Genomic DNA, 12,954 nt, shown 5'->3' with positions numbered 1-12,954 from the left:
GAGGGGATCACGTGACCCCGGGACAATGCAACCGTCATAAATGTGAGTCAGTGGCCAAGCGTCTGAATTTTGATCATGTGACCAGGGGTTGTGGGGAGGGAGGAGGTCATAAGTCATTTTTTTTTACCGCCATTGTAACTTCCAATAGTCACTAAATGAACTGTTGTAAACCGAGGACTACCTGTACAGTATATTCCTAACTAAACATTGAGTACCTTCATGATTAAAATTTAAATGCAGGCAGACTGCGTTTTCTATCTTCTTGATGGTTCCCAGTACCCGCCTACAACAGTAAGTCCAAAAATGTTGGTCCTTTTTGTTTCTCTGTTTGGATTCAAGGCATACATTAGGTTGCTTATGCAAAGGGAGAGTGCAAAAGTTGGCTTGAAACTCAACATTATGAAAACTAAGATCATGGCATCCGGCCCTCTCAATTCCTGGCAAATACCGTAGATGGGGAAGAAATGGAGGTAGTGAGAGATTTTATTTTCCTGGGCTCCACGATCAACGTAGATGGGGACTGCAGCTAAGAAATTAAAAGATGCTTTGCTCCTGGGGAGGAAAGCTATGGCAAATCTAGACAGCATGCTAAAAAGCAGAGAAATCACCCTGCCAACAAAAGTGTGTATTGTCAAGGCGATGGTTTCCCCAGTTGCAATGGATGGCTGTGGAAGTTGGACCATAAGAAAAGCTGAACGCCAAAGAATTCAGGCCTTTGAACTCAGGTGCTGGAGAAGACTCCTGCGAGTCCCTTGGACTGCAAGACGATCAAACCGGTCAGTCCTAGAGGAGATCAGCCCTGACTGCTCTTTAGATGGCCAGATCCTTAAGATGAAACTCAAATACTTTGGCCACCTAATGAGAAGAAAGGACTCACTGGAGAAGAGCCTCATGCTGGGAAAGATTGAGGGCAAAAGAAGAAGGGGAAGACAGAGAAGGAGGTGGTTGGATGGAATCACTGAAGCATTAGGCATGAGCTTAGATGGACTGCAGAGGATGGTAAAGGACGGGAAGGCCTGGAGGAACGTTGTCCATGGGGTCACGATGGGATGGACACGACTTCACAACTAACAACAACAATGCTTTGCACCTGGGACCAGGAGTCTGTTTTACCCCATAAGCCTCCTGAAACTGATTCTCCCATTCAATTCTGAAAACAGCCTAGTAGGTAAAATCAGTGCAGCTAATGGGGCCCAAAATGTAGTTAAAAAAAAATAATTGAACTCCCAGAAAGTTTATTATCTCTCTTGTTGTAGAACTGTATGTAAAGGACAATCTTCCAAGATTGGTAGGTAAAAATTGTAAACACTGTATTAAAAAATGATAAACTGACTTTGGCTGATAAATGGCTGTGGAGTTCTTTTTCCTTGGTTTGGCTTCCTAATCTGATGTCCTCCGAGTTTGTGGGCTCTCACAATCTACTGGGCCAACTGGTTCCTTTAGTTGATTTCCCCAGTGCTTTCCAGGCCAATGAAGCTTTCAAAGCGGATGACAAGCTTATGGGTCAAGGAAGAATATATTTCCATCTAGGGTTCAACTCAGTTAATGCGAATTAACTATTGCAACAGGAGTGCAAAAGGGATGAACATCCCAATGGAACACTCCCATCTAAATACTTGGGTTTTAATTTGTAACAAGCATTGGGTAATCCCTTTCCTCCCCATAGGAGAAATTAACCAGGAAAGTTTGGAAATCAATGTCAAAAATCTACCAACGCATTTCTTATTACTACCTTCCATTGAGGACCTGTACACTGCAGGAGTCAAAAGGGGGGCTGCGAAAATATTTACAGACCCCTCGCATCCTGAACATAAATTGTTTCAACCCCTACCCTCAAAAAGACGCTATAGAGCACTGCACACCAAGACAACTAGACACAAGAACAGTTTTTCCCCAAACACCATCACTCTGCTAAACAAATTATTCCTTCATCACTGTCAAACTATTCACTAAGGCTGCATTACTATTACTTTTAGTCTTCTCATCGTTCCTATCACCCATCTCCTCCCACTTATGACTGTATGACTGTAACTTTGTGCTTGCATCCTTACGATTTATATTGTTTCTTGGTATATCTGATTGCTTATCTGACTGTCATTAAGTGCTGTACCTTATAATTTGTGACAAATGTATCTTTTCTTTTATGTACACTGAGAGGGTTCACCGACAAATGCGCGCTCGACAAAAGCGCGCCGATGAAACTGCGTGGAGAAAACTGCGAGGTCGCAATCGCGCCGATGAATGCGTGCAGAAGCGCGCCGACAAAAGTGCGCCTTCAACAAACAACTAATAACAACCTAATAACCCTAACCCTAAACCTAACCCTGAACCTAACCCTAACCCTAACCCTAACCCTTACCTTAACTTAAATCGCGCTTTTGTGGGCGCGGTTTTGTCGGCGCTCTTTTGTGGGCGTGTTTATGACATTGCGGGTTTTTTGCCGCAGTTTTGTCGGCGCGCTTTTGTCGTGCGCACATTTGTCGGGTCACGCACAGAGAGCATATGCACCAAAAACAAATTCCTTGTGTGTCCAATCACACTTGGCCAATGAAGAATTCAACTCAACCCAACCCAACCAACCCAGCTCAGCTCAGCTCAGCTCTACTCTACTCTACTCTACTCTCCATTCCAGTTCTTCCCCCTCTTCCTATTACCAGAGGAAAAGCCAAAACAGCTGGTTTTCATTTTAATAGACCTGGGATTCTTTTCTACTATAAGATACGGATGATGAAATTTGAAGATGCCACACCAGGCAGATGCTAGGAGACCCACAGGCCACTCAGCACAAACAGAAGATCCACACATTTTACACTAAGCCAAGAATGTTTCTTTGGCCTTGGCTTAAAATGTGGTGGGAAAGAAGCCGTAATGATTTGTCAGCCGTGGCTTCGGAGATCGGCTATGCTTTACTCAAATAACCCACAACTTAGGACAATGTATGAATTCCAGGTATCAGCAAAGCATTACAGACTGAACGTAATGTTTGTATTGCTAAGTGAGACATTTCCTAAGTGAGTTTTGCCCCATTTTACGACCTTTCTTGCACAGCTGTTAAGTGAACCACTGCAATTGTTAAGTTAGCAACCTGGTTGTTAAGTGAATTTGGCTTCCCCCTTGACTTTGCTCGTCAGAAGGTCACAAAAGGGGATCACTGGGACCGTCATAAATATGAGCCGACTGCCAAGCATCTCAATTTTGATCAGGTGACCATGAAGATGCTGCAATGGTCGTAAGTATGAAAAATGGTCCTAGGCCCGGAGTCGGCAACCTTAAACACTCAAAGAGCCTTTTGGACCCGTTTCCCACAGAAAAGAAAACACCCGGAGCCACAAAACCCTCTCCGTGCCTATTTCCTGAGGGCCCCCAAAACCAGCCTATGTATTTGAATTAAAGGTTCTGTTTTCTTCTGAAACTTTTCTCTTCTTGAATTTACCCGTGGTTGGCCTACTGGAGGTCGAAAAGCTCAATCCATTGTGTGCTGACGGGTGTGGCACATTGGCGGTTGCGACACATCTTTTTAGCGACAGGGAGCCGCAGCAGAGGGATGAAAGAGCCACATGCGGCTCCAGAGCCACAGATTGCTGGCCCCTATCCCAGGTCAGTGATTTCACATCGCTGATGTGGTAACTTTGAACGGTCACTAAGCAAAGGAGCCGAGGTGGCGCAGTGGTTAAATGCAGCACTGCAGGCTACTTCAGCTGACTGCAGTTCTGCAGTTCGGCTGTTCAAATATTACCGGCTCAAGGTTGACTCAGCCTTCCATCCTTCCAAGGTGGGTAAAATGAGGACCCAGACTGTGGGGGCAATATGCTGACTCTGTAAACCGCTTAGAGAGGGCTGAAGGCCTTATGAAGCGGTATATAAGTCTAACTGCTATTGCTATTGCTAAATGAATGGATAAGATCAACAAGAATATGTCATTGTATGTCATTGTGGAGTGGAGTTTCAAGAGTTCTTTTGTTACTGTAGAAACTAACTTTCCAATCTGCCGTTCTTTCCCCCACAAAACAAACACAGATCCTGTTTCCTCCACGCGTTTTTCTCCTTTACAACCTCCACAACCCCAAATCTTCAACAAGATGTGGATAACTACGTGGGTATCATTGTTCCCCCTGGAATAGATTGTTACAGTGGTGGGATTCAAATAATTTAACAACCGGTTCTCTGCCCTAATGACCAGCTGGGTAGGCGTGGCTCAGTGGTCATGTGACTGGGTGGGCATGGCCAACTCAACTTCACTCACATCGATGGGCGCTTCGCCTTCGCTGTTACAATATAATAAGGATTAACCAGAGAGGCGGTTTCTGTAAGCAGGGCAGTAAAGGTTAGGCTAGAAACAACACCAGAATTTTTCTTTCCTGCCTTCCTTACAGGATTAGCCCTGTAAAGTGGGGAAAAAAACAAAATGAGATTTCTTCCAACAACCGGTTCTCCAAACTGCTTAGAAAGTTAACAGCCGGTTCTCCCGAATAGGTGCGAACCAGCTGAATCCCACCACTGGATTATTATGATCTAAGAGTGCAGCCCACTGGAAACCTTTGCAACCACCTCAGACCGAAACCAAACCTGGCTTCTAAAGTTGGCCCCTATTATTTCAGACGTCCGTTTTTATAAACTGGCCAAGTGAGGTCTCGCGTGGAACTGGGAGAAATAGATAAAAAGCAAAGGGAAACAGAGAGACAATTGTTTGCAAGGAAAAAAAAATAAGTGTTTCAATCTTTTATTTATTTATATGTGTGTGTGTGTGTGTGTTTTATTTGTGCTGATAAATAAATAAAGGGAGACTAGTATAGATCTATTTCAAGCTATTTAGCTCTCATCGGCTAGCTGATGAGAGCTAAATAGCTTGAAATAGATCTATACTAATCTCCCTTTATTTTTTTATCAGCACAAATAAAAAAAACACAAATATAACAAAGGCAACAGTAAAAATATTGGGTTTCGTCGTGATGGACTCTTGTGACGAGCCGATTGACAGATGATGGAAGCAGTTAGCTTCCTCCCATAATTGGGGCTTACCAGGGGTTGTAAAAATCTAATATATATATATATATAAGCCGAGGTGGCGCAGTGGTTAAATGCAGCACTGCAGGCTACTTCAGCTGACTGCAGTTCTGCAGTTCGGCTGATCAAATCTCACCGGCTCAGGGTTGACTCAGCCTTCCATCCTTCCGAGGTGGGTAAAATGAGGACCCGGATTGTTGTTGGGGGCAATATGCTGACTCTGTAAACCGCTTAGAGAGGGCTGAAAGCCCTATGAAGCGGTATATAAGACTAACTGCTATTGCTATTGCTATTGTCCCTCAATGTGTGCCTTCAAAACATTGTTGACTCTTGGTGACTAGACTAGTCCGTGCAGTTTTGACTCAGCCAAATCATCCTGCTTGCTCTTCTCTGCACTTTTTCTAGAGTTTCAGCATTTTTTTCATAGTGGGGTGACCAAAACCGAAAGCAGTACTCTAGGTGTGGCCTTACTAGGGATTCTTGTCAATTCCCAGCGTTGTCATGGAAGACAAGGAGGGGGAGTGTATTCCATGTATACTGTCTGCTGGAGTCGGATCTCAGATTACTGCAGCCGGCTTGGGAAGGGTGCATTTTATAGGGGAATGTGATCTATGACACAGACGGGGGGGGGGGGGGGAAGGAAGGAACGGGGCTAAAGCTCAGCAATAAATCAAACAAAGCATAGGCTTGACTACGAACAGATCTTACCTAATGGTGCTTCTAATAAAGGACTAGTTTTTGTATTGAACTTTGACTCGATGCTCATGAATCTGTTAGGGCATTTTTAGGAAACCTCACAGTGGTATTAGTGGTTCCACCATAAAACCGTGGTAGAATAAAGCGCGCTCGACGAAAGCGGGTACGTGACGTCATCACAGCGCGACGAAAACATCGCGCTGTGAGTGGTAAATTTAAAATTAAAGCGAAAACCTTACCCTAACCCCCCCCCAAACCTAACCCTAACCCTAACCCTTAACCTAACCCTAAACCTAACGCTAACCCTTAACCTAACCCTAAACCTAACCCTAACGCTTAACGTAACCCTAAACCTAACCCTAATCCTTAACCTAACCCTAACCCTAACCCTAACCCTTACCTTTATGTGAATCGGCTTGCTTTAATTTTATTTTTATTTTATTTTAATTTATTTTTATTTTTTTTCGTCGCGCTGCTGATGACGTCACGTACGCGCTTTAATCGGGCGCGCTTTAGTGGACGGGTCACGGGTATTAGTACCTCACTTGATCTTGATTGCATCCCTCTGTTAATGCAATTTAGGATTGCCTTGGCTTTTTTGGCTGCCGCTGCACACTGCTGGCGTTTGTTGATAGTTCAAATATTGAATGGCTTAATTCCGAGTAACGCATAATGGATTCTGCCGTGAATTTTGCTCCATTTTCACTAGTTTCACCTTTTGTGATGTGCTTTTTAAACTGCATGTCTACAGGCGAAGACTGTGCCATTGTTTAGTTGCTGTGAAACATCTGTAGCAACAACAATAATCAGTAAACCAAATGGTACTTACGGGAATGAGGAATCTGTATTAGCCAAATGGAGGACTGGGGTGTTTAGAGGTTCAGCTGCTATAAGTATATCTTGATCTATGGCCATCGGGAGTACAGCATATCCACAGTAATCTATATGTTCACCTATTTAAACAACAACAACCCAGAAAATTAAATGATCTCACATAAGCACCCAAATACCCCCTTTTTCATTTGACTGAATTCTGCATGGGATGGTTTATTTATGCTGAAGATTCTCGGACATAGAGGTTACACCTTGGTGTATAGGAATGGCCTTCGCTAGACTGAAGCTTCTTGATAGAATGTGCAATATACTGTTGTAATATAGTTCCTTGTGTAGGCGTAGCGGTTACCCATGCCTCAGTTCATAACGGGGCATGCAGAGCCACGCTGAATCACACAGGAGAAAACAAACTCCTAAAACGCCACTACATCCTGATAGTGCATAACATAACATCCTGAGATGTGCCCTACCAATGACGCCCATGATTTGACCATATATAGACAGAACTTCCCTGAGCAGTAGATTAGAAATTGTAGTTTTACAGGCTGTTTTTAAGCACATGCTATTGCTCCTCCTGCCTTTGTCCCATCTCAATAAAAGGGGCTCTCAGACCCCCAATCTGGGTCGCTCCATCCCGAGAAAGGTCGTGTCCTGTCTTTTCTCAACATTGGCCTCATGGACGAACCAGGGGAACGTTACAATATACAATATAAAATGAAAATGAGCACGGCAAAAGCATTGACGGAAAGGTCAAAAATAATCAGAGTAATCCTAATCAATTGGTAATAAAAAAAATAAACATAATAGTAATATATCAATAATAGTACAGATGACAAGAGCGCTCCGTTGAAGAGTTCTTGTATTATTTCTGGGATGTTAAGTGATGTAGCAAGTCTTAATTCTAAGGGAAAACTGCTCCATAGCACTGGAGCTGCCAGAAAAATAATATTTCTTGCCTTTCTTCCCCTCACATCATACAAATGTATTGTATTGTATTGTATTGTATTGTATTATTTGTATGCCGCCCTTCTCCGGGAGGACTCAGGGCGGCGAACAATTCAAAGGGGGAAAAAAGGGGAATATAAAAAGACAAAATACAAATAATAAAAGTAGACAACAGTCGCACAACCATACATGTCGAGAGGGGAGGGAACTCATCACCCCCAGGCCTGCCGGCAAAGCCAGGTTTTGACAGCTTTTTGGAAGGCCTGGAGAGAGGTGAGGGTCCGAATCCCTGCGGGGAGTTCATTCCAGAGGGCCAGAGCTGCCACAGAGAAGGCCCTCCCCCGGGTAATAGCCAGGTGGCATTGGCTGGTAGATGGCACCCGGAGGAGGCCAATCCTGTGAGATCTAATGGGTCTGTGGGAGGTAATTGGCAGCAGGCGGTCTCTCAAGTACCCAGAAGAGCAGGGGGTCTCCATGCTTGGCAACTTTAAGACTTGTGGACTCCCAGAGTTCCTCAGCCAGCTTTGCTGAAGTCCACAAGTCTTAAAGTTGCCAAGGTTGGAGACTCCCGGGGTATACCAAAAACGTCTCCTGCAAAAAATGTATTGAACAGGTTAATTCAAGCAGGCAGTGGCAGTCCTGCAGATTCCTTACTTAGTGCCACACCCTACTGCCTAACAAACAAATATAGGCTATTTAAAGTGAAAAATTCTGGCTGCCACTTGATTCCACTGCTGAAAGGTTAACAAAATAATGCATTAAAAAAAAATACTTTACCTATTAAGTTGACTCGGCCTGGTGCTCGAACATAAAATTTTGGTGTTGTTTTAAATTTAGATATGAACATGTTTTTCAGCTTCAGCAATCTGAAAAGGAGCAGCAGCACAAATTTGTCACCAATACAGACATCAAGGTATACATTTCAAAATCGAAAGTCTTCAAACAATTTGACATGAGCAGGCTCTAGTTTTGTAGGCTAATGTTGTTTTGGTATTCACGGGTCATATTATTGCATTCCACGGCTCCGTTATTAAAAGTAATAGCAAATAAACTTTATATAGGACACAAAGCTATGAAGGGTTGTATAGTTTTATATTATATGATCCTAGCCTACTGCAATTGATTCAAAAATATCATGGCTTGCTGCCACAGCAATTTGTCAGAAGAGAAATTTTGCATGCAGTTGATTTCAAATCCAAGTCCACCCCCCATCCCAGGAGATATTCCAGATGATGGGACAATTCAATTTCAATTTATTGAAATTTGTATGCCGCCCACTCCCTTGGGACTCTGGGCGGCTTACAGGCATAATAAAAGAAACATTTAAAATTAAAATTAAAATACAATATTAAAATTCCACAGCATCCATTCTGTCAGAGAGGGGCTGGATATTGATCAACAGCCCCAGGCCTGCCAGAACAGCCAGGTCTTAGTGGCTTTACGGAAGGCCGGGAGAGTGGTAAGGGTCTGGATCTCTATGGGTAGATCATTCCATAGGGCTGGCGCAGCTACAGAGAAGGCCCTCCCCCGGGGAGCCGCCAGCTGGCATTGTCCGGTCGATGGCACCCGGAGGAGGCCCAATCTGTGCGATCTAGTTGGTCGTTGGGAGGTAAGTGGCAGGAGGCGGTCTCTCAGGTAGCCAGGTCCTAAACCATGTAGGGCTTTAAAAGTAACGACTAGCACCTTGAAGCGCGTCCGGAGACCAATGGGGAGCCAGTGCAGCTCGCGGAGGATAGGTGTAACATGGGTGTATCTAGGTACGTCCAATATTGCTCGCGCGGCTGCATTCTGGACCAACTGCAGTCTTCGAATACTCTTCAGGGGCAGCCCCATGTAGAGCGTGTTACAGTATTCCAGTCTTGTAAACTTGTCAACAGACACACACAAGTCACTATTCAACCTCATTGACTATGGCTCCTTAATGAAATTTTGTGCCTGACAATGATGACTGAACCAAAACCAATTGCCTTTTCGAACCCACACCTTCTGTTCATTAAACCTGGTTGGTCAGATGATGTTGAATTATCCACTTTTATTCCCACAACTACTGTGTAAGACGGGGGGGTGGGGGTGTCTCCAACGTTGGCAACTTTAGCCAGCTTTGGGGAATTCTGGGAGTTGAAGTTCACCAGGCTTAAAAGTTGCCAAGGTTGGAGACCCTGGTGTAAGATATGTTGGCTTATCTGGCTCCAAATCACCAAATGAACATCCATGGCTGAGTAGGGTTGAACCAATTTTAGTTCAAAATCTTAACTCAATCTTTCCCAGTCTGGCATCCATGGCCATCCCTGTTTTATGAGATTTATAAATCCAACCCATTGGATATCAGGCTGGGCAAGGTTATCCTAACGATGCATTGCTACCTAAGAAGCTTTCTCTTATATGGTTGTAAGATCAAATTTGGGATGGATGGGCAGAAATACATTGGAGCCTGAGGTGCTGAATGTGTTAAGGACCCTGTTGGCAGCTGACCCAAGCATCTCAGCTACTAGGTATATTTATTTTGGTTGTTTCTATTGCTTTTGTGTTTTAAAATGCTTTTTAGTATTTTGAGTGTAGGGTATTTTTTTTTAAAAATGTAAACCACTCAGAATCATGGCTTGAGATGGGCAGCTATAGAAATTGAATGGTTGATTGATTGAATGAATGAACGCCTATTTTTCTTCGGTTCCTTGAAAAAACTAATAGGAAGGAGAAGAAAAAGGGTAGGAGTAGGGAAGAGGTAAGGGAAGGAAGAAGGGGATGGAGACGAGGAAGGAAGGAAGTAGAGAAGGAAGGGAGGGAGAAAAGAAAAGAAAGAGAAAGAGAAAACAAGGCGGTGTCTTAGCAGGTGCGAAGGAGGGTAAACAAAGCATTTTAAACTATACCTTATAACCTTCCAAATGGGATAATAATAATAATATAAGAATGGCAAAGAAAAAGAATAATTATGTGAATGTATATCTATAATCTGTATGTAAGAGAACAAATGACAGTAACAATATCTAGCATAATATAGGTAAATAATATTTGGTCATAAGTAGCTAAGTTTAAATAAATAAAGAAATGTACATACAAATGGATAACGAATAAGTAGATTAGGAATGAAAGATAGAAATGTATAGTAGGGAAAACACTAACTGCCAAGAAACTCGGAACTGCTGTATGATATACGATGGAACTTATTGTTCCTATGTTGTTTTTAAGTTATGTGTTTGTTCCGAATATATTGGAAGGTAATAGAAGTATACCGAAGGGAGGAGCTGAGTGAAAGAAGAAGGAGGGTGGAGAGAGTGAGAGAGAGGAGGAGGAGAAGGAAGGGAGGGAATGGATTAAGAGAGGGAGTGATAGAGTTAGGGTTAGATAGAGGGGGAGGGGAAGTAGGCGTAGAGGGGTATGTGAGAAGGAAGAATGAAAGTTGGAGGGGGTTGAAAGAGGGTGTATGGTGGGTCAAGGTGGTATATTCGGTTTGTATTGTAGGGGACACTTTCTATATAAGTGAGGGTTGTGGTTATTACTCAATGTTATATGCCCTGGTTATGCACAGTAAACATGTGATTGTATAGAATGAAACGGAAATAAAAATATTATGCTAAAAAAAAAAAGTTACGTGTTTGTTTTTGTTGATGTGCTTATGTGTTTAAAATTAAAAAAAAATTATCATAAGAAAAACCTAATAGGAAGCAAACCGAATGAAGCACCCCTGTAATCCTCTATGACAGTGTTTCTCAACCTTGGCAACTTGAAGATGTCCGGACTTCAACTCCCAGAATTCCCCAGCCAGCATTCGCTGGCTGGGGAATTCTGGGAGTTGAAGTCCGGACATCTTCAAGTTGCCAAGGTTGAGAAACACTGCTCTATGAGATTACAACCCCTCCGATCTCATGCACCTCGACCTGGGAGAAAGTCACCTAGGCTTAACCAGCTACTCTCCCCGGAAAAACCACGCGTAGGACTCGTTGCAAAGCGCTTCAAGGAAGAAGGTTCGCCTCCTTAAGCCTCCTGCCCTGACCGCTGGAGTTCAGACGCGGAGGAGGGGGGCGAGAGTCCGGTTTGCACGTACCTCGGTTCTTCCACCTGATGGAGCACGAAGACGGGGGGCGTGTCGGCCGCCATCCTGCGCTTCCCCCGCGATTGTCAACGTTGCTGCGGGATTTTTTTTTCTCCCTTCTGCAACCGGCCAAGCCCTGGGACTGGGACACGTCCGCTTCCAGCTCCGCTTGCTGCGGCTGTTTCCTTCTCGCATTCCCCGCCCAGAGGGGCGCCAAGAGGACGAGGCTCCGGCGAACGACCGTGCCCTACCTCCGCTGCAGCACTGGAGAAATCTTCCTGCGGAAGATGCAGGAAGAAGCGAAGGATCGCGTGTCTCTCTTCACCGGGGGAAAGTTTAACTTATTCTCGGGAAGACTTCTGTCATTTGCAAATCTCCACTTTCGGTAATAAAGTTTCCCTCTATTACCCACCTCACCCCCGCACCTCCCCATCCACGATCGAGGAAGTTGGAGAGTTTGAGCTGCTTTACCCTGCAGCCGCTTTAGAATAGAATTCTTTATTGGCCAAGTGTGATTGGACACACGAGGACTTTGTCTTTGGTGCATATGCTCTCAGTATACATAAAGAAAAATAAAATAGAATGCCTTCATCAAGAATCATAAGAATAGGATGGGATGGGGTGGAATAGAATAGAAATGCAGAATAGAGTGGAGTGGAGTGCAATAGAATAGAATAGAATTCTTTATTGGCCAAGTGTGATTGGACACACAGGGAATTTGTCTTTGGTGCAGATGCTCTCAGTAGGCATAAAGAAAAATAAAATAGAATATGTTCATCAAGAATCATAAGATGCAACACTTAGTGATAGTCATAGCTTACTAAATAAGCCATCAAATTATACTAGGAAACAAATAAAACTATGTAAATTTTAAAGCTACAAGCAATATGGTTATAGTATTACCTTGTAATACAGTTTTAGTAGATAATTTGACAGTGCTGTGGGGATTAGTTGTTTAGCAGACTGATGGCGTTTTGGGGGGAAAAAACTGTCTTTGTGTGTAGTTGTTCTGGTGTGCACCGCCCTAGAGCATCCGTTGAAGGAAGGATGGGTGTAGCTCAAGAAAGACGATGCTTTTTAATCAAATGGTGTTCATCAGAAAAAGTAGTAAGAGTTACAGACTTCTGCAAAAGTTGCACCTTGGAGGCAACACCTAATCTAGTTCTTTGCAAACTTGCCAGAGTGGCTGTGAAATTCTGGGACTTGGAAGTTCACATACCTTGAAGTTGGCAGGTTGGAAAAATACTGATCTTAAGTTTTCAAAAATAGTTCGGACAACCACTTGACCAGGATGGTATAATTGAGCAAGGGTTGGAGTAGAAAACTTCTGAGGTCTCTTGCAGCCTTGATTTTATGTTCCACCCACGGAGTGCAGGGATCCATTATTATATTATACTCATATCTATATGTCAGGCGTGTACATATTATGCTAAATTATAGCTTGG

General features: G+C 43.5%; 1 protein-coding gene across 1 annotated transcript in view; it reads right to left on the bottom strand.

Moving 5' to 3' along the window:
- Nucleotides 1-11,989, bottom strand: part of GALK2 (galactokinase 2) — a 48,837-nt gene extending 36,848 nt beyond the window's left edge. The window contains exons 1-3 of the mRNA XM_032232871.1: nt 11,522-11,989; nt 8,257-8,345; nt 6,530-6,653 (exon numbers count right to left, since the gene is read on the bottom strand). Of these exons, the coding sequence (XP_032088762.1) occupies nt 6,530-6,653; nt 8,257-8,345; nt 11,522-11,574 (266 nt within the window). The 5' untranslated portion in view covers nt 11,575-11,989. The remainder of the gene's footprint in view (nt 1-6,529; nt 6,654-8,256; nt 8,346-11,521) is intronic.
- Between the last annotated feature and the right edge of the window lie 965 nt (nt 11,990-12,954).

This window comes from Thamnophis elegans, chromosome 16 (assembly GCF_009769535.1).
Source record: "Thamnophis elegans isolate rThaEle1 chromosome 16, rThaEle1.pri, whole genome shotgun sequence".
Lineage (NCBI taxonomy): Eukaryota > Metazoa > Chordata > Lepidosauria > Squamata > Colubridae > Thamnophis > Thamnophis elegans.
Note: the sequence above shows the minus strand (reverse complement) of the source record. Positions and strands in the feature narration are given on the sequence as shown.